Source organism: Anas platyrhynchos, chromosome 2 (genome assembly GCF_047663525.1).
Source record: "Anas platyrhynchos isolate ZD024472 breed Pekin duck chromosome 2, IASCAAS_PekinDuck_T2T, whole genome shotgun sequence".
In the NCBI taxonomy this organism is placed as follows: Eukaryota; Metazoa; Chordata; class Aves; order Anseriformes; family Anatidae; genus Anas; species Anas platyrhynchos.
This window is the reverse complement of record NC_092588.1, coordinates 12717842-12738700: the sequence shown is the minus strand read 5'-3', so window position 1 is coordinate 12738700 and position 20859 is coordinate 12717842. Positions and strand designations below refer to the sequence as shown.

Here is a 20859-nt window from a genome sequence, read left to right as displayed (position 1 = left end):
TAGGAAGCAGACTGTCAGCACCTGCTTCAGAAAGGATCACAGGAGAATTCATGCTGGAAGGAGCCTTGGAGGTCTGTAGCCCAAGCTCCTGCTCAAAGCGGGCCAGCTCTGAGGTCAGACCGGGTGTCTCAGGACTTTATCCAGCCTTGTTCTGAAGGCCTCCCAGGGCAGAGATTGCATTATCTCTCTGGGCAGCCTGCTCCAATACCTGACTGGCCTTACTGGGAAGAAGTTTCTGTTTATACCCAGCCTTGTTTCAGTTTAAACGCAGAGACTTTCATCTTCCCACCAGGCACCACTGTGAAGTTCCTGGCTCCATTTCCTTGATGACCTCCCTACGCATATTGGAGATGATCTAAAGTGTTTCCCACCAAAGCCATCCCTTCTCCAGCTGAACCAGTCTCACTCCTTCAGCCTCTCCTCACAAGGCCTGTGCTCCAACCCCAACCATCATGATGGCCCTACACTGAACTTCCTCTAGTTTTTCAATGACTTTCTTCTGTTGGAGGTCCCCAAATCACTTCTCATACCAGGGACCAGTCCCTGCCTCCTTGAGGCACACACTCCCCAAGTGCTCTGCTATTCAGTGGCACATTCCTGCTTGGAAATCAGGCTGGAGACACCATAACAACATTCTCAGAAACGTGCAGATTTATGGCTTCAGAGCAGAAGTGCTGATCAGAAACACCACGAATTAGTCATAATCTTATCAAAAATATTTTATTTATGAAAGTAACAATTATACTATACAACCTATATTGGAAGTACATTGAATAATTGCTAGAATAAATACAGGCAATTAATTCAATCTTTTTATAGAATGAGAGGATTTATTTGACATTTGAATGTTAACCCAAGCTTTAACTTACATCATAAATAGTTAAAAGGCATAGTCAAGTTTTTTTTTTTTTTTTTTACCATTTCTTTTGCTCTTTTTTTTAATACTGTTCTATTTTGTAATCAACATGAATCAACTCTCCAATCATTAACAAAACATTAGTATGACTTTCAAGCAATCATGTACCTCAAGATAATCAGACAAAAAAAGGTAGTGTGTGTGCAGTTCATTCTACAGCAGAATCTATTCATGTCTGCATAAAAAAGAAGCTGAAAATGCTTCTAAGTTCTTTAAGCATCATATGCTGATTTCTGCTTTACCACAGTGCTTTTAATACCAGAATCTAAAAAGGGCACATATCTGTATGCAGCTGGCTTTCTGTTGCTCTTTATAAAGTATATTAGGGCTCAATGCCACATTCCTTTGGCTGGTGAAAGACTGCAGGATTTAGTCCTGAATATTATTTCTTAAAATCATGGTCCAAAATAAATGTCCAAGATGGATTGTTAGGCACCAAGGAAGTTATAGATTTGCTAAGACTTGATGTTTTCTAATAAAAGTTGGCTTCTTTTCAGGTAGATATGCTTTAGTCAAATATGCATTACTGGGCTCAATACAGGGGTCTGTATTACACTGCAAGTTAGAGAAGCTGACATTTATCTTGTCTGTAAACTCTATGAAGGACACTGCAGATGTTTTATAGTAAGGCACCCACATTTTGGAAGTGATGATATGTTTACCTTTCATTTTTTAAACTAAAAATTCTGTCCTGCTTGATACCAGCAATTTATGAGCAACTACAACTGTTGATAAGGTCAGTTTTGGGTGTCCAATGTTTCTTCAGATGAGAGGTTCTGGTTCCTCAGATTCCATGTAAAATCAGAGGAAGCTCTCCCATAGCAATGCCTTTTGCAATAGTATTGAGGCCTGGTTTACCATATGGCTATTGTGTATGCCAGAGATTGCTTTCAGTAGAGTAGCAAATTTCCCTATTACAATGATATCCAAAACAATACAAAGCCCAAAATTGCACATATCTACCCCTTTGGCCTTTTTTTTTTTTTTTTTTTTTATGCACAAATATGCTTGTATTTGAAAACTGACAATGTTGGGCCTTTTCTAGTAAATGTCTTCAAAGAGCATATTTAAATACTTTTTCACAGAAATAACCATTCAGCAGTTGCAAAAATGCAGAGAGACTTTTTATTCTTTCTATTATGAACAATACCAAATCAGCATAAATTTTTGGGAAGGAATTATGATTTTTTTATCCCAAATGTATTTAAAGAGGCTAAAGAACAAACTGTTGGGGAGGCAACTTTTTTTGGCAGATAGTAAAATATAAAATATGTGATTTAAAAAAAAAAAAAGGCTTAAAAATACACACACACAAATAATACAATAATATAAAAATACAGCTCAGCCAATGGCCTCTTAAAATTTACCTTTGGCATTACATTTGGCAGCCTAACACAAAAGACCCTTCCTATAAACAGAACTATAAAAAAAAGAAGTTCATAAATTAGGTTGTAAGGGGTTGTAAGATCATTTTCTTGATTCTCCAAACTCCTTTCCTTCCTGTCCACACACATAAGCATGACCAGTGAGGTATATAGAACGTAACACTGTCAGGCAGATGCACAATAGAAAAGTGCATAAACATAAAAGTTCTCCCATTTTCTTGTGAACAGGTCGAAACTGTGTGTTTGGCTTTTTTCCCCCCTTGGAAAAAAAAAATAAAAAAATCATTTTCTATTGTTCTTGTTTCTGTTATTTTTTCTTACTTTGGCAGGATGAAAATGAACCCAGAGGAATACAAATGTCCTATTCCCAGCAGCAGCGATCCATTTCCCTTGGCAACATCCATCTGATGCCACAGATACTACAAGGTCGTTGGGTTGCTTTAAAACTCTCTGGGTAACTTCCCACAGAAAAATCATACGTCTAGCACCATGTCATAGTGTTGCTCTTTCTTCCGCCTGCCACATTTGGTGATAAGAACCAAGTACAAAGTCAACAGCATAATCCAGTAACATGCATAGAGGATTGTGCCAATGATGAGAACTGTCTGTTTTGACTCAGAGAATGGCTTTTTTGATTCCTTGTAGATAGTGAAAATTACGCCACCTAGGAGGATTGTAAACCAAATGGAGACTGGAATAAGTCCTATAAAATTAACTACAATGGTTTTTCTTCCTGATGTGCCCCACCCTGCTTTGTTTATCGTGGCAATTGCAAATATCTTTGCTGGCAGTAAACTTGACATATACAACACTGAGTAGAGTGACATGAAAACCATGACAATGTTGCCCCTAAGGAAGCTGGCAAAGGAAGACTTTATCAGGCCCACTAACTGAACTGTCAACAAGAAAAGGAGGATGTTCCAAATTTTTCCCCTGTAGAAGAGCTGAATGACTGTGGCGATAAGGAAGAAAGGAAAGAATCCAGTGATTACAGCTTCATAGGTCATCCACAAATGGTGCTTGTGGAACCACATTGCATTATAGAGCCACTCTCTAAAGTACGATTTACTCCAGCGGGTCTGCTGATTCAGCCACCTGAGATACTCTATCGGTGTTTCGGTAAGGCACTTGGATCTAGCTGTGTATTTTGTTGCATAGCCCAGACTTAGCACTCTGTTAGTTAGATGCCTGTCATCTCCAAAGCTGCACTGGGAGCCCATAAATTCTTGATTGTACCAATCTTCCAGGAATTCATGGAGTAAAGAGTTTCTGTACATTCCCAGAGGTCCACTGATGCACTGTACACAGCCAAAATAGGACTGACAGGCTCTTTCTATGTTAAATGCCATCCAGTATCTCACGCTGCTTAGAAAGGAGATCCAGGAATCATACTTGTTCAAAATCTGCGAAATACAAAAAGTTTGCATTTTAGACGAGCTCTTGAGAAAGAAAATATACACATTGGATCAATAAGGAATTTGTAGAGACTAGAATACTGTTAGCCAAAATATAGGGGAAACCTTACTCCTCTGTCCAACTTGCGCCAAATCCAGGAGTTACCTATACAGTCCTGGACACTGACAGGAAAGGCATGGTGAGGCCTTCAAGAACCTGTTCCACCTAAATGATCATTCTTTTCTCACAATCTTGCCTCTTCTCCACAACTTCTTTCCTGGCTCGTTTTTCCTTTCTCTTCACCCCCAGTCAAGGACCTGCTGCTGGACTTGGCGTCTCCCTTGAGGATATGGCAGAGTCCACGATGTGGCCTCCTGCTTCCCAGCCTGTGGCGGAGTAGCTCTTTCCCCAGCTTTGCCTCTGTGTACAGCTTTTGCTCTGTCAAGACTTCTTCCAGCCCTCCTAAAGCTATGCTGGGGTATGAGAGGCTAAGCACATTGTCTTTGGCCTACATTTTTGGCCTTATAAAGCTTGCCCTAGATGTTTGATCCTGGACTATGTGACTTTAGGCCCTCCAGGATGGCCCCAATTTGTGTCATGTCTGGAGGCCATCTTGTCTCTGTTTCAACTTCATTACAGAATGTTTTAGAAGCAGCAGGACTTAGGGATGAGCTCGAGACTGTCTCAGATTTATTTGGCGTATGCTGAGAAGTGAGTTGAGACAAAGAAAGGCCAGAGTCTTCATTTTGCTTCCTTTCCTCCCAGAGGATAAATGTTCTTCCCACATCTTTCTGCAGGTGCTTATTAACTATGCACTTATGTCATAGCTGAACTCCCTCCACACGTGCCTAGTGTCTCACATGTGTAAGGAAACGTGTGATATTTATTTTGTGGCCAGACCAGAGCCACAAAGATATTCAAGCTTCTGTGGGAATCTTAATTTCTGGAATTAAGAGCCACATGCCTGAAATACTTCTGACCACTGGGGCATTCATCAGTAAGTGCCTGCCTATATAGATAGCCCTTTCTCTGTCTCACATAAAAGCCCGACTGAGTACAAGGAGCCAATCCCAAGGCCAATTGACATATTCATATGCATTTTTCTTTAAAACTTGTAGCAGAAGCAATTGTGTTAAAAGGAATGAACAGCCTTTTGCTGTGGTTGTCAGCCAGACTCATCAAGGCTGGAAATCCTCTCAGAAGTGGAGCTGGGCTGACTTTGGAGCTGTGCATTGTCCTGCCTGACAGAGGTGCTGAGGAAACCCAACAGTACACAGAGTGCAAAGTGCACTGCATTTCAAAAAAAAAAAAAAAAAAAAAAGAGTTTTTATTTGTGACAATCTTGGCTGCAAAGAGTAACATAATTAAAGTGCTTGGGGTGATGGATTTGGCTTTGGGAGACCTATTCTCTGTTTCCTATTGCCCTAAAGATTTTCACAGAATCACAGAATTGTCTAGGTTGGAAGAAACCTCAAGATCATCGAGTCCAACCTTTGACCTAACACTAACAAGTCCTCTACTAAACCATATCACTAAGTTCAACATCTAAACGTCTTTTAAAGACCTCCAGGGATGGTGACTCCACCACTTCCCTGGGCAGCCCATTCCAATGACTTACAACCCCCTCAGTAAAGAAGTTCTTCCTAATATCCAACCTAAAACACCTCTGGTGCAACTTTAGCCCATTCCCCCTTGTCCTGTCACCAGGCACATGGGAGAATAGACCAACCCCCACCTCACTACAGCCTCCTTTAATGTGCTTATAAAGAGCGATAAGGTCACCCCTGATTCTCTGTGGCACCTTGACCAAACAGTCATACTCAGATACTCAAAGACGCTGCAACAGCCCTGGCAGTCCCAGTGTCCCATTTTTCACACATATGGAGAAGAGTAATACTTGTCTGCTATCTATGGGTGTTAAAACTATACAGTGCTCATACCTGAGAATTAGGGTTTCTGTTCAACAGATAGAAAAGTTAAGGTCTCATAAGAGCCTCTGTGATGGTACCACAGTGTATTCAGTGTATTCCAGGCAGGGAATAGTGTTGCAATGCAAATAATCATTGAAATCCCCCTGTTAATCTGAAAATCGTTGTACTCACCTGCACATCACCTCCAACTCCTCCAACCATTGGATCTTCCTCTAAAACCTTTACCATTTCCACTGATGAGGCTGGATCAAGTACTGTATCTGAATCACAGACCTAAAAGAAAGACAAAGAACAAAAATGGGTTAAGGAGTACACTAGAAAAGAGAATAAAAATCACTTGAGTGATAAGTAACTCTATATGCATATTCTCCTGAATGCAATTAAATCTCTCTTTGGAGTCTGCATTGACACTTCTTAAAGGCCGTTTGTATCAGGCAGCAGGGAGCGGTGCTGAATGAAACAGAGTGCTTGTTAGGGTTGTGCATGCAAACAATCCTCTCTTCTGTATCAGCTCTATTTGTTTTACTGGCACATTGGGCTGGCTGCTTTGAATAAGAGATATGCTCTCAGAGATGGAGCACTGCAGAGCAAGACAATGTTCGTGGGTGTGTTGCAGATTCCTGCTGAGCCCTGACATAGGGTTTCCCCGAATTGGCTGCATAGTTTAGCACCCTAGTCAAATGTTTCCCGCTACCATAAGAGAGAAGGAGTGAGGAGTTAAATTCCAGATGCTTGTTTAAGAAAAAAATAAAAATAAAAAATAAAAATAAAAATAAAAATAAAATAAAGGAAAAAGAAAAAAAAACAGCTAGGAGTCTGGAAAGAAACCTAATAGTTCTCTCATTTGCAGAAGGATTTAGTAATTCATTTAAGATACGCATTTTGGATTACAGAACAAACTTATTTTTAGATTTAGATGCATGGTGTGTTATTAGTAGTACAGGGATTTGACATTTGATATACAGAAATTATTTGCTATTTTGCTCCAGCATTCATACAAAATATATATAAGTAAGACTAGAGGAGTGAGTCCCAAAATGCAGTACTCCATTAGACCAGGGCAAAAATAGATGACACACACAAGGCGTTTCAACCACACAAATACTCCTAGTCAACTAGACACTGTGTACATTAGGACTTGGCTTTCCCCCGGAGAGTAGGAGGAGGGCTCAGACAGGCTGGCCAGTCTGCAAGGCAGCTGGCGCTGCTTTCCTTTGCTCCAAGGCAAACGACATGGGCTGCAGCCTGTTTAAAACAAGCGGGTGCCTCCTTCTCCCGGCTGCTGCTGAAAGAGGTGTCCTGATCGCCTGTAAGCTCGTTTCACTGAAGCTCAGAGGCCTGAGCAGAGGAGGCTGTCCCACAAACACTCCTCTGGCCAGCCAGACCCTGCCCTACAAATTCTCCTCCTCTTTTCAGTTTATCCACAGTTTGGATTTCTGTGATTTCAGATGGGAACGGTAGGGGCAGAAGTCAATGGCTCTGTATGAATAGCCTCTTAAGTCAAATCCTGGTGAGGCATCAGATCAGAAATCCTAATTTTGGTGTCCTGTCATCCAACCTTTAAATTCAGCCTAAGCACCCCTGCTCTAGGGGAGCTGAAATTTTCATTTCTGTTCTGCAAATGGGAGGAGAGGTTTTAGAGACTCTGTTATGGGCCAGACTTGAGCTGGGAGGTTACCCGGGATAACCAGGCTGCTCAGCTCGTGATGCAGCTGAGCATCTGCCAAAATGCTTCCTCTCCACGCTCTCTTGGAGGGGGCTGAAAGGAGAAAGCTGATGAGAACTCACATATTTATGTCAGGAGAAAAGCCACAAGCATCTCCAGCTCCTGCTAACTCAGAGCATCCAGCTCCTTTCCTTGGAGGACTCAGCCCGGGAAGCACCTTTGTAACCTGGCCAATGTGTTCCTCCAGCTTTGGTGGGAAGCTGTCAGCAGTGGCAGCACTTGGTGATGGAAAGGGAGCAGAGCAGTTCTTATAAAAGGAAGAAAGGGTGCCTGTATTTCTGTCTGGGACTTTCTGGACAGACCTGTCACAGAGTGCTTTGCATCATGAATTTGCAGTTTGCTGGCACCCAGGGCTCAGGCAGTGATACTTGGTCCCATTTTTGTGACCGTGAGTGGTTGAATGGGGTCAGGCCGCTCCTCATTTCCTTGGCTTTCCTTCCTGTGCCTGTCACTCCGTAAGGCTGAGCAGCCTCCACCCATCAGATACATTTATCTATAGCAGAGAAATCTGCCACGAGCAACACCACTAAGACAGGATGAGGAATCCTGAAAACACTGGATTTATTTACAAATGACCAGCATGTGTCCTGGCCATGCCAGCACAGTGGACATGTCTGCATTCCTGGGACAAGCTGTCATTTTCCCTCTGAATGAGGTTTTTCTAGGTGAAAAGAGGACATGCCCTGAGAAAAGCAACTTAGGAACGTGAATGAAACACACCAAGGGCTGGCCAGCCAGGGCTGGCCCGGCACAGCCCACGAGCCAATTTGCCATCTTTCCACATAAGGGCAGGGTGACCTAGAAATTACTGCCGTGGGTCACAGAGTTGCATGAAAGGGACGCTTGGCCTTGCATACTATAGCCTCCAGCCCTGAGCTAAGCTGTTCAGATGCTTGCTACAACCAGTGGTGGTTTAACCAAGCTGCTCCAGGGGGCTCAGGCTGTGCTGGATGGCCCACATAAGTACCTGCATCCAGACAAGCTGAGCTGCACCCTGATTGTACCAGCTAACTCTGTGCTGATGATGTCTCCCAGTTTAACTCATCTACAGAATTACTTTCACCCTCCTAACCTTCTCCAGGAGGGAAGTAAAGCCTCCCGAGTGATTTCAGGTATTTAGTGAGTCTCCACTAATGAGCAACAGCTTGGTTATCTGTGGTAGCCAGCCTGCTTTATGACCGCCTGCCCATAGCCCTGAGGTGTGTTTAAGGACCGCGAGGCCCCCAGTGCACAGTGTCAGGGGTGAGCACTCGTGCTGACTGCTCCACTTTGTAAAGTGGTTGATCATCGACAAAGATTGCTCAGCCCTTAAAGTGCTGGGCCTGTTTAAAGTAATTCACTGTGGATACCCCCTAAAGAACCATGTGGAAAATCTCAGCCTTCATTCATTCATAAAACAGAGCCACATGTTACCTGCATTACATCAAGACTGTGGCCAGCCAGGGCCACCAAGATGGTGCTCTTATAATGTAGATGTGGCTGTGACATCAATCATCAGCGCAGCCTTTGGTGGCTGCTTACAGCAGCATTACAGCCCCTGACACGTTCATCAGGACTTCTGAGTCAGGTCAGAAGTGTTAATTGACTGAAAGACCAGAAACTTCTCTTCCATTTTCTCAGTTTATGGTATGACTGTTGAAATAGAAACACTTTTTCCAGGTTCTCTGAACAAATGCAAGAGGGAGGAAAGTTGTCTTGAATCTGTTTCCTCTCTGCCTTCTCTCTCTGCAATATGATACTTTTGTGTGAAGTGATTATAAAACCATGCTAATGCAGAAAAACAGCATTTTTTATCCCATCACAGTCCCTCACAGCACAAAAACCAAAGTGCAGACAATGGAGAATTTAAGCCCATTGTTTTCGGAGAATAAATCAGTTTAAGTTTTGTAAGTGCTTGGGGATGGGCTTTAAATCTTTTCCTTTCTCTTAAACCTCTGATAACTCTTAAAGCTCTGAAAACAGGGTGGCTCTGGCACTCTTTGCTTTCTGCCTCTCCTGTGCATGGAGGATTTGCTGCCTTTCTGTGCCCCGTGGACACCATGCTGTGTGGAGTGCACACACAACTGCACAAGGCTCAGAATCAACCCCAGAAACACATGCAGCCACCCCAAGCCAAGGGAGACTGTCTCTGCTGCCCCACCAGAGGAGGCTTCTGCAGGCAAAGCAATGTTCTGAGGTCAGGAGAAGGCAGGAAAGGCTGAGTGTGATTAATTAGGAAGACCATCTAATTAATAATCAGTGGGATTTAGTCAAATGAACCTCACAGATGTTGATATGCAACTAATGATCCCCAGGATCTGGCCTGGCCCTACGTACCTCCCTCCACACACGGCCTCCGGCATTCTGCAGGGCTGTTTGCAGGAGCGAGGAGTGCTTCCATGTGTAAGGCACAAACATAGAAAATCTTTCATGGGATCCAAGGCAGCTGGAAAGAAATGTGTCTCTGCTGCTTTGGAAACCAGGAGAGAGGACCCAGCCTAATTCATTTTTAAGTGAATAGTGTCATAAGGGCTTTAAAGGCCAAGTCGCGGTGAGTGAGGTAATGCAGCTGTAAGTGATGAAGCAAAAGCTCCTTCAGGCTTTAGCTGAAGAAATCTTTCTTTCAAGACTGCACATTCACCCTTTTATTAAATGCTCTGCACAGCCTTCAAGGACCTCAGCATATCCCCATCTTTTTTACAGACTCCACCACTGAGATATTCCCTAGTGCCACCAAAAACTTGTCTGTCTGCTTGCATGTAGGGCTGCTAATATCCTCACGAAATAAAACCTTACCCGAGACCTTGACTTACAGGAGCCGAGGAGGGCTCTTCAGGAGGCCACTGGCTTTGCCTGAAGCAAAACCACTGTGATGAGGGAGCACGACTGAAGTCTGAGGATGTTTTTCAGATTTCTCCAGTAGCTGGTGCACAGATTTAACATATTCACAGATAGGCTGACCATTTTAAAAGGTAGCAAAATACACTTTTAACGGTCAAGCTGTTTCCAAATAGACTGAAAGGAGCACTGTGTTCATCAGGGACTAGGATGGCCTCTAACATGCAGCACAAAATATACAAAAGCTGCTTTCTTTCAAAGTGTGTTTGAATTGGCACCGATCTAGTGCTTTAATACCTACCTGTACATAATCCACGCTTCTCCCCAGTGCTTTGAATGCTGTGTACATTACTTCTCTTTTTCCACCCCATTTCTGCATGATGCAAACACTTTTGTTGGACAGGACCAGTTGAGATACGTGCTGTATGCTCTCTCTGTGAGACTCCTCTGTCTCACCTGGCCCTTTGTCGTGGAAGTTATTATTCCAAATATAAGTGGCAGATTTGTCCCTACCCATGATTTCAGTGAAAATGTCCATCATGTAAATGTCATCTTCTGAGTTCCCATCAATTACCATAACAACTTTAATTCCAGGGTAGGTCAATCTTTTCACAGAAAGTAAACATTTTCTTAAGTAGTCAGGATCCTCTTGATAGGCAGCAATACAAAGGGCAACTGTTTTATTCAGCTTGATTGGAGTCTCTAACGACCGCTTCATTTTCCTGTGCTCTAGGAAGGCAAACAGGCTTTGGATGATGAGATGTGATGCCAGGATAGCACCATAGAGTCCGAAGGAGAAGTAGTAGTTGTCTGTTTGGATGAACTGGTAGCCCACAATGTAAGCAGCGGTGATTCCCAGCAGGAGGGACACCCCGAAGAGTGTGGTTCCAAGTATTCTCAGGATACATATAAACCTCTCACAATACATCTGCAAAGAAGCATGGAAACTGTTAGCAGAGCTACCACTTCCCACTACAAGACCTTGTCAGAGGTGCATGTGACGACAACAAGCTCAGTACCAACAGATGCACCTCATGCTTCTGGTTGTGTCATGGACTTACAGCATCACCTGCTCAGCTTACATCTTATTCCCTTTACAGTATTTCCTCCACATAAAGTAAGAGTCACATATACCTTGAAGTACCAGGGAGGTTTTCTACTATTCTTAATGTCCTCACATTAAGTGTTGTCTGTGTCAGGGTCTTATTTTGGCAACTGTGACTTGCTGAATGAGACACGCTGTCATATTAAGGGCCTTTCAGGCCACTACTCACTTCATATGGCCATGGGTGGAAGGAACAGCTGAACGTCTGCGCAGCCTCTACTCACCCCCAACCATGTCATGACTGCATCCCCCCACCCTGAATCACTTCTGTCGCTTACTTATGCTTGCAAAAATATTGGAAACACATTCTTAAAACAGATGCCTGAATATCTTTATAATTTTTAGACAGATGTCTGACTATATTTGTAATTTGTATTTATATAATCAGACATCTGCTTTAAAAGGTCTTCTCAATACCGTTGCAAAAATGTGTTATTCATACATTTGTGTGCATAGATATACACATCTGTGAGCATGGCTAAAGCCTGACGGAGATTAGGTCTGTGGAAAAAGTACACATTAATTTAACAGAGCCAAGGTTTCACCCTGGACTTAAAATTCATCAGATAACCAGCTGATTCTGACAGCTTCTGCATATGTAGGTTACCTGACTGTAAGATCTTCCAGCCTAAGCTCTAGGCCATGGATGAGCAACAACTTTGTCATAACTACAGAAAAGTCAATGATGTTTGATGACCTTTGACCTTAGGGACATAAAATGGATAATGTCTGTTCAAGGCTAACCTAGTAAGTACATCATAAACCAAAGAGTCTGAAGCACATGCTCGAATATTTTGCTGAATTAGGGCCTCTTAGGGTGATGGACTTAATATTTGTGTTTTCTTACTGTTATTCATATTTTCCCTTCTGCTAACATCCTGCCTGATAATGTTTGTTTCATCATCTGTTGGCCAAAACTGAAGCTGGAACAGCACTTCCTTACATCATATATGTTTTTAACTCTTTCTTGTGAAACGTTGTGAAAAAATACTACCAAGCTGCAGCAGCATAGCTGTCAACAATCATATTTCTATCTGAGATGTTACAGGCTTGGAAGAAAAAAGAAATTGTCAACGCAGAATGTATTACAAAATAAAAATAAACCAGGCGAGCACCAAGTCTGAGATTACAAAGACTATTTTTTTTCCACTAGCTATTTAGGGTCTTAAATTTCAAGACAAGGGGAAGCCTCTTAAATGTATATTTGGAGACGCTGTTAAAGAAATCGGACCCTATCTCTAGGACTTCCTTGAATACTTATGGCTGGGCTCTGACAGGTGCTGTAATCACCCACCAGCACCAGACCCTGCTCTGGCCTGTCTGGAAGTCTTTCACAATAGGGGTCATCAAGAAGCCTAATAAAAGATGGCTTATATGAGCCACCACTATAGGTGAATTAAAACCCAGTGCCCAAAATAGACAGGCTTTAGAAAACAGATTAAGTAATGGATCCCTTCTAGATTACCTTGAAGTCAAATAGCCTGTGTATTTATTAATCCCCCAAGTACGCAGAAGGTCAGAAACATCAAGGTGAATGTTTCATTAATGGTGCAGTTGTATGAGGCTTTCCTATTTGGGGTCCACGACTTCTCTTCTCTTGCCAGAAATAGAAAATGCCTATTAGTGAGCAGGGGCTGAAGTCTGCTTACATTAGGAATTATATGACTGAAATCAATGGACCACTTGTATGGGTATAGCTCACCGGATTTAGATTAAGATCTGCAGCGTTTACATTTGACTGACTATACACTGTACCACGCTTCTTTTTATATTAATTTGTTATTGCTCTTTCTTTTCCTATGAAGTGTTTCTGCACAAAAGGAAAAAAAAAAAGAAATGCATTCTCTGATCTTGTCATTACAGCACAGTTTCCCTCCCTCGGAAAAACCACTCTTTTAAGATCAAGAAATGGATTTCTGGTCTTAATAAAATAGCATTTTTTTCTGTCCTTTAACTGTCAACCTTGGGAAAATAAACAGTGTTTTGATCTAAATTCCTGGCTTTCATCAAAGAAACTTTCCCCTTTGTATATGCAATTGGAGGTTTTATGTATGTCTTTTAACTGACTGAATCTCCGGCAAAATCTGTAAAAAGTTGCTCAATATTCTCAAGCTTTAGCACGTGACCTATTGATATCATGCCCAGCAGAATTGATCTGTATCAGCTTGAACGTGCCCAAACAATAGCAAAGAAGCCAAAACCTCTCCACCCTTCTCCAATAATTGAGCCAAGAAGTTAAAAGGAAATGATGCTTGTACGAGTCTGAAGCCAAAACTGAATTGCTGAGTCAAATAGAAGCATTGAGGGTAGGGAATAGCTGCATCAGATTTTAATGTCAGATAGTGCTGTTGTAAAAAACTAGTCTGGCCTAACACAGTGAAGTGTAAAAGGGCATCTGTAGTAACACATCAGTCAAAATTTTTCTGATCTTGTCACATAAAGCCAGAATCAAGTATTATCAGTGCACACTACTGCTTCTGAACACCGTACACCTAAGATAACGCCATGCTGAGTCAAGATGCAAATGTCAAGTGCTTGGTAAGGGACAAACACCTGTATTCATTTTCAAAGCCATGATTATTTTTCAATCATTTCCTAGATAATCACTCTTTCCAAGTGCTAGCAATACTTTTTCAGCAAAATGTAACGCTTATCTTCAATGTTGCCATCACCACAGCAGTTCAACAGCTCACACCTCGTATGGTCAGCCCAGCTCAGTCTTTTATGCCTCAGCCCACTGGGTTTCCAGTTCTTTGAGGGATTTAACTCAGTAAGGATGACCCAAAGAACAGGCCCTGCAGCACTTTTAAACAAATAAAAGAATAAAAAAAATGTGAACACCCCTACATGGACTGGGGATGAGGTGGTGCAGATGGAGGACCTGCAGCTAGTCCCATATTCCTGGACCAACAAAAATGATAGCAGGTCATTTCTGTAGGGGCACGGAACTGCTGCTACGTGGGAGCAGGTGCTGGAGAGAGGAAGACAGAACTCCTGGCCTGGTGGAAAGGTGAGTTGGTGGGTTACTGTCTCTGGAGTCAAAACTGAATCTTGCACTTTCAGACTGGGTTTTTTAATCAGCTCAGACGAAGAAGATAGCACCTGCAACATTCTTTCTTTCTTATTATTCTTTAAAGTGAAAGCTATTCAGCCCTGGAAGAGGTCAGATGCTCCATTGTTTTATGTCAGTGAATGACATTTCCAGGGGCCAATAAGGTTGAAGATTCAAGAATGCTCTACCCAGGGCACCATGTGAGGCTCCTTTGGAGGTGCATATGTCTCCCATGTAGTGTATGGGAAGCCTGAGACAGGACTGCTAATCCTACTCCGTAGTTCAGGCACCTGAACCCTTTACAGGCACCTCCATCTAACCCTGCAGTGCTGAACCCAGTACAAGCTTTAACACAGCATCCAGCACAGGGCCAAGGTTTGTGCACACATGACAAGTGAACGTAGAGAGGCTTCAAAGTCTACTACTGAGCAATTTATCATCTTGCAGCTGTTTATTTTCATGAATGGAGCTGGTCAGTCAGTGCTTAACAGCTCACCTAGTAGAAAAGAAATGTGAAAGCAGTTTGCTCAATGCCAATGCTGTGTAGGCTGTTGCTGATTTAATGACACAGACTTTGATTCACCAAGCAGCCCAAGTATATACATGTCTTGTAGTGACTGTACAGGAGGAGGCAATGAACATATGTGCCTGTGTTTGGAGACTCCTATGAAAGAGCATGGCCAAGAAAGAAACCCTTGCAGGTACTTGGCAACAGAGTCCTCCTACTGAATTATTTAGTGTCTATTCTGGTAACCTGATAAATGCACATAAAGAGTATTTTTATTTTGCCACACTTATGTTGAGGAAGAACTTACTCTACATTACTATTAACATCTGTCAACTTAAAGCTGAAGTCTTCTAGCATTATTTTCATTAAAACTTCCAGATTAACAAGGAGTTGACTGATATCTACCTTGTACATAGTAACTGAGGGACTAAATCTAACACTAAAGATCACAGCCCTTTCGCAAGCTGAATATTGCCTTAGATCCCAAATCAGATGAGCATAGCAAAATACACTTGAACTCTCTCTATTCTGGAAAATATTTAGCTACATAGGTCTAACCTTCCTAAGATACAGATATTTGACTGAAATACAGCAGGATCTAATGCCCGGATTTGTACTGCGTATTTACTCAGGAAAAAAAAAAAAAAAAAAAAAAAAAAAAAAAAAAACAAACAAACAATCAACCTAACAAAAACAGTACTTCCTTTGCACTCATTGCCAATACTTCAAAAGAGTAATAAATAGAATAAGGGGAAATTCATATCTAGAAAATCTTTGTGTAGTGGTATCTGAACACATCAATACTTTCTGCACTCTGTTCATTTATTCTGTGCCAGCCAATGTGTAGCTGCTCTGAGGACTAAGGATGCAGTCAGGTGGACCCCTGCATCTGCTAATACTGAACTGGGAACTGCTGACTGATAAAAGGTTAAAATGAAATCAGGTTTTCTTGCAATACATGGGATGCAGCTCACTTCATCATCTGTTTAAGAAGGTGTCTCTCATATACAGCACTCAAATGTATTGGTATGTTCTGGCTTGCTTTCCCTCAGAAGATCAAAAAACAAATGAACAAACAAACAAGCAAGAGAGGGAGACTCAGGAAGCTCATACATAAAAAGAAATGGTTTGGAAGATTGTTTGAAAGAATTATCACTTACTAACTCCAAAAGTTCTGAATATATTAAAAACAAACAAAAACTTTATAGTGCAAAGGTCATTATGGTCCACGAGACAGCAATAAATGTTCAATCACAAGTGTGATTATTTCAACCCCTTCATCTCTAAGGGTTCAAAAGAGCTGTGCCTCTCTCTAGACACATAGAGCTATGGCCATATCAGCAATACTACAGGGACAGACCTGCAAAAAAGAGCAAGGGGTGCTAAGGGCCTAACTTCCACTTTCCATATGTTTCTGATTTTACTCCGAACCAAGTTTAGTCAGACCCAAGACTGCAAACCCTGAACAGTCTGCTCTAGCGGTGCATCTTGCAATTAGTTTCATTCAAGAGGAATGCATCATGTGCTCCGTGTCACTTTGCATCACAAACCAAAGCAAGGGGAGGGGAACTGTAGCATTGGCTTCAATAGCACAATCCTGATTCAAGCTAAAATATTACAGACCAACTCCATGTATAACATCTGCCCATCAGTCTTCTGTGCAAATCTTTGTTGCAATCGGAAGTGCTGAGCACTGAAAATGTTTGAAAGTGTCTCATCTTTACATAGAAGCTGAATTCTTGAGTGTCTGCTAGTCATGGTCCTCTGAGCCCTAGTGCTGAGGCTTTGGATTCAGCAAAGCATGTAAGCGTGCCATTAAAGATAAGTGCGCACTTAAGTATTTTGCTGAAGAGGGAAACCAGTGGAAAATTTGTCTTCCAATTCTGTAAGGCAGGCATAAAGAAATAAATAAACCTAACTTTCTCTGTGGAGCTGTTGTTTCTGGAGTATTCACAATGAAAATGTATCCATACATTGGAAATATTTATTATATAGATTAATCTCTCTTCTGAATGTTGACAGATTGGTCATTGCTTAAGCCCTGCCTTTCTTACGTGAGGGAATCAGAGAGCATGGACCAGGACCTGGATGACTGGGATTTTGTTCCTAGTACTGCCATTCACCTGCTGGGTGACCTTAGGCAGGTGAATTCACCTCTTTCTGCCTCAGCTTCACCTCCTGTAGAATGGGAATAGTGACCACGCTGGAGGCTCTTGGAGGTCTACAGTACTCTTCATAAGGCTGAGGCTACTGATACCTGTAGTGTTACTCTCTCTGGTGTCACATGGGACCCACCAGTTCCCAATTTCCACATAACTATTTTTCCTAAAACCAAAACAAAAAAACAAACAAAACAACCAGGCCACTTCCTTTCCTATATTCATCAGAATGTAGATTTAGGATTGTGTCTGTAGGAAACATGCAACTCGTACTCCGCAGGGTGCCTGAGATCACTGATGTTGGCAACACAAGAGCTGACACATGTGAGTATATGTGCATGCAGCTACTGAGGGCTGCTTTGCACACAGCTTTTATATGCATGAAAAAAATCCTTCCTTGTGAGAATAATAGCAGTGGTTTCTACAGACCAGCTGCTGGAATAACCGTGCATTTGAGTGCAAGTGTGCATGTGCGTGCACACGTTGTATGTGGCCTTATACACATATACTCTGTGTTTATACACAAACATTGTCTGAGTGTTATGAATCTTCATCCAATATTTAGAAACATTTAGCCTTATTTTGGCAGCAAAGTAAATCCTTTATCTTTGAAGTACAAATGATTCCAGGTACACATTAATTATAAGCATAAAATAGCTGCCCAGACACCCTCTTCTCCTTTACAGCCCACAGAGAGGAAACTGAAAAATTATGTTACATCTGTACATCTTTACTACAGCAGAGTTACCATATCTGGTACTTTTGGTTATTTATCACTTCCAGATTTTGTCATGCCATTGATCTTCTGGAAAGGGCTCACATAAGACTAAAATTAACTCTGGGGTTAGGTTTAAAGAACGGGGTTAGTAATGATGGTAAACTGTATCTGTATGCACAGGCTTTGATCAGCAAATCAAGAGCCTCCTGTCTTCTCAGTGTATGTTTCCCCCTAAAGTGCCCAAATTTAGTCTCTGATAGGTCTGAGTAACTGCTAGGTGGATTTGTCCCTAATGTAGACAGTGATATGCTGATTAAATTGACCAAAAGAAAGCCCAAAACCCCAAACTGAATGGTCTAAGAAATAAAACCAAGAAGTTAATCATATTTGTGCTGAGATATTTTAGATTGCAGGTAAAAATATTCTGGTTTCAGTTTCCTGGTTACCGGTTCTGAGGTCCACAGATGCTTTTGGCACAAAACGGACTACTCCATGTCTCAGTCCGGCAAGTAAATATTTATTTGATGTTCATAGCTCATTATCTTATAATTTGTTTATCGAGCACAGGTAATATCGTGTTTGATTTAGTCAAGTCCTCCTACACTGAATGCAAGGGTAATTTGCTGCTTTATACATTAACCTTGAGTAGTAATAAAATGAAGCACATATCTGATTTGCTTGCACACCATAAATACGACCAGCTGAGCTTGCTGCTAGCTCAACTAGCAAGGGAAACCCCACTGAACCCCATACAGCTGTTTTTCCTACTGAGAAAGCCTTCACCCAGGTGTTTTTATCCTTGCACATAGATTTATTAGCATGAAATAAAGTTTCAATAAAGTTCTGCTGAGGCAAAACTCAAGGCTTGGTGGTTAGGACTGCACTTGGGCTCATTTTTTGGGGGAAAAGGACAAATTTCACCGCAATCACACCCAAAAAGACTGACCTATCCGAGGGCACCATGTTACGCGCTGCGTGTGCTGGGAAGTGTGCGAGTGCCTATGGAAAGACAACCCCTAAGGAGACCATGAGGGATTCCCATGCTTTGGGGGATCGTTGGGGGATCGTAGAAGCATCGTGGCTCGCCGAAACCCACCAGGGAGGGTGCGTGGGATAGGGGGGGCCGCCCTTAGGATCCCTTCCATCCTTTGGCAGGACATTAAGGAGGGTGGCGGGGCTCAGGGCAGCCAGGAGCTGAGAATTTGGGGCAGGTGCAGGGGCAGGCGGCTGGGGCCGGCTCTGCAGGGGGGGCGGCAGCACCGCACAGCCCCCGGGGCAGCCCTGGGGCGTGGGGGCAGCCTCCGGCGGGGGAACCCCGGCCCCGCGTCGCAGCCAATGGGGGGGGGGCGGCTCCGGGTGCGTCACAAGGGGTGGGCGGGGCGTCGGGGGGGATCCCCCGCTTTGCCACGTGGGGGAGGGAGGGGGCGAGAAGGGGGGCGTGAAGATTGGGGCGGGGGGGGGGGGGGCAAATAGGGGGAGGAGAGGAAATAAAGGAGGGGTCGCGGGCTCCGCTCCGCACCCGCAGATGCCCGCCAGGCGGGGAAGGGGCCGTAATATTGCTCCGGGGCTGCCTCCCCCCGCAGCATCCCGGGGGGGCGACCCCCACCCCAGCCCAGGTTCCCCGCAATTAGGGTTGCGCGGAGGGGTCGGGAGGTCTGGGGGCAGGCTGCAGCCCCCCCTGCTTCCCCCGGGGGCTCCGCGCTGAGACATCTTGATCGCGTTTGTTCCCCCCTCCCTCCGCTCCGGCTCCCAGGCGGGGTTTAGCCCGCCTCCCCCCGGCCTCCCCTCGCTTTCCTGCCTGCCGTCCCATCCCTCCCTCTCCTCTGCAGGCAGGGGAGAAGCCGACCTGGGCTGGGGAACGGCTTCCGAACCTGTTGCTTCATTATTATCATCGTTATTTTCCAAATCGTATCGCTCAGCAATATCTTAAAGGGATTATGCGGAGGGGGGGTCGAAGCTGAAAACCTCATTCATCCCTGCAGCCCTATTCATTGCTGAAATAGGTGTAGCCTAGGCACGGTGAGATCCTTCCCCAGCCCCGCTCCTGTTCTGGGGCTCTGTTCAGCCTTCCTCCCTTGGGGATGGGAGGAGAGGGTCTTCTGCTGCCGAGATGACAGAAATGGGGGCTCGTAAAGCTCGTAAATCACCCACCTTGTTTGTCCTTCTGTCCTTTGGTCATAGAGGAGCTCCAGCCAGCTGTGTGGTCTCACGTACCGTTGCTCCCGCTGAACAGTTTCCAAGTTTGAGGTAAAAAGATCAAATCGCACTTTTCAGGGACTTATTCAGACGCTCAGGAATAAAAAATAATTAAAAAGGAAAATAATAAAAAATAATCATTTAAGGCTATTCAGTCCTGCTCATTTTCTCCCACGTGTTTTCCCTATTACAACGTATTTGTCTTTTTCTGCTTCAGTTTCTAGTTCAAAGTTGTGGGATTTCTTTTTTTTTTTTTCAAATAATAATAATTAAAAAAAAAAAGAAATAATAAATTAGGAGTTAGTTTCTCGTGGTCGAAGCTGAAGATCGTATTTCAAACCCGGCTAGCCAGGAGCCTGGAGAAGTTGCAAGGCAGCGGCAGAAAGTTTGAGATGTAGAGCATCAGATAAAGTCTCTTTGGTGATGCCTTGCTGACCGAGTAACTGTTTCAATGAGGTTTCTCAGCAGCAGCAAACGGGTAATGTTATCCAGACGTCTTTTTCTTTCCTGCTGCTGCTGCTGCTTTTCTGCCTCCTCCACGTTATGGGGTCTTTTTAACAAGTGAGACTTGAGTTGTTTAATAGGCGGAGGATGGGAAGGAGGGAGGGAACTCCTGTAAGGAGGAAAAAAAAAAAAAAAAAAAAAAAAAGCCAACCCTGCCCATTGAAATGATCTCAGCAGCCAAGGACCAATTCAGCGGCTGGAATTCAGCTAGCTAAGTCGCCAATTCTGCAAAGAAACGCAATGCACACACGTTGCCACCACCTGATTTCCTCTTCGTGCCCCCGCAGTTTTGGGGAAGCCCCCCCACCCCCCTCTCCATCTCTGGGCTCGGGGTCTGGGACTTGTCCCTCCCACAGCCACTATTCGGCTGGGACAGCTTCAGCTGCTGCTGGTTTTTATTAATAAGGGAATTGCCTCTATGAATGGATGAACTTTGCAGTTTCCAAT

The 20859-nt window shown here is 43.4% G+C and overlaps 1 protein-coding gene across 1 annotated transcript; it reads right to left on the bottom strand.

Annotated features, from left to right (window-relative positions):
• Positions 1–704: 704 nt before the first annotated feature.
• On the bottom strand, positions 705–20471 carry HAS2 (hyaluronan synthase 2). The gene is made up of 4 exons (XM_005019040.6): positions 19864–20471; positions 10472–11098; positions 5799–5900; positions 705–3704 (listed from the first exon to the last, which is right to left on the bottom strand). The coding sequence occupies exons 2-4, from the start codon at positions 11096–11098 to the stop codon at positions 2775–2777; spliced, it is 1659 nt and encodes a 552-aa protein (XP_005019097.1). The 5' UTR covers positions 19864–20471; the 3' UTR covers positions 705–2774.
• Between the last annotated feature and the right edge of the window lie 388 nt (positions 20472–20859).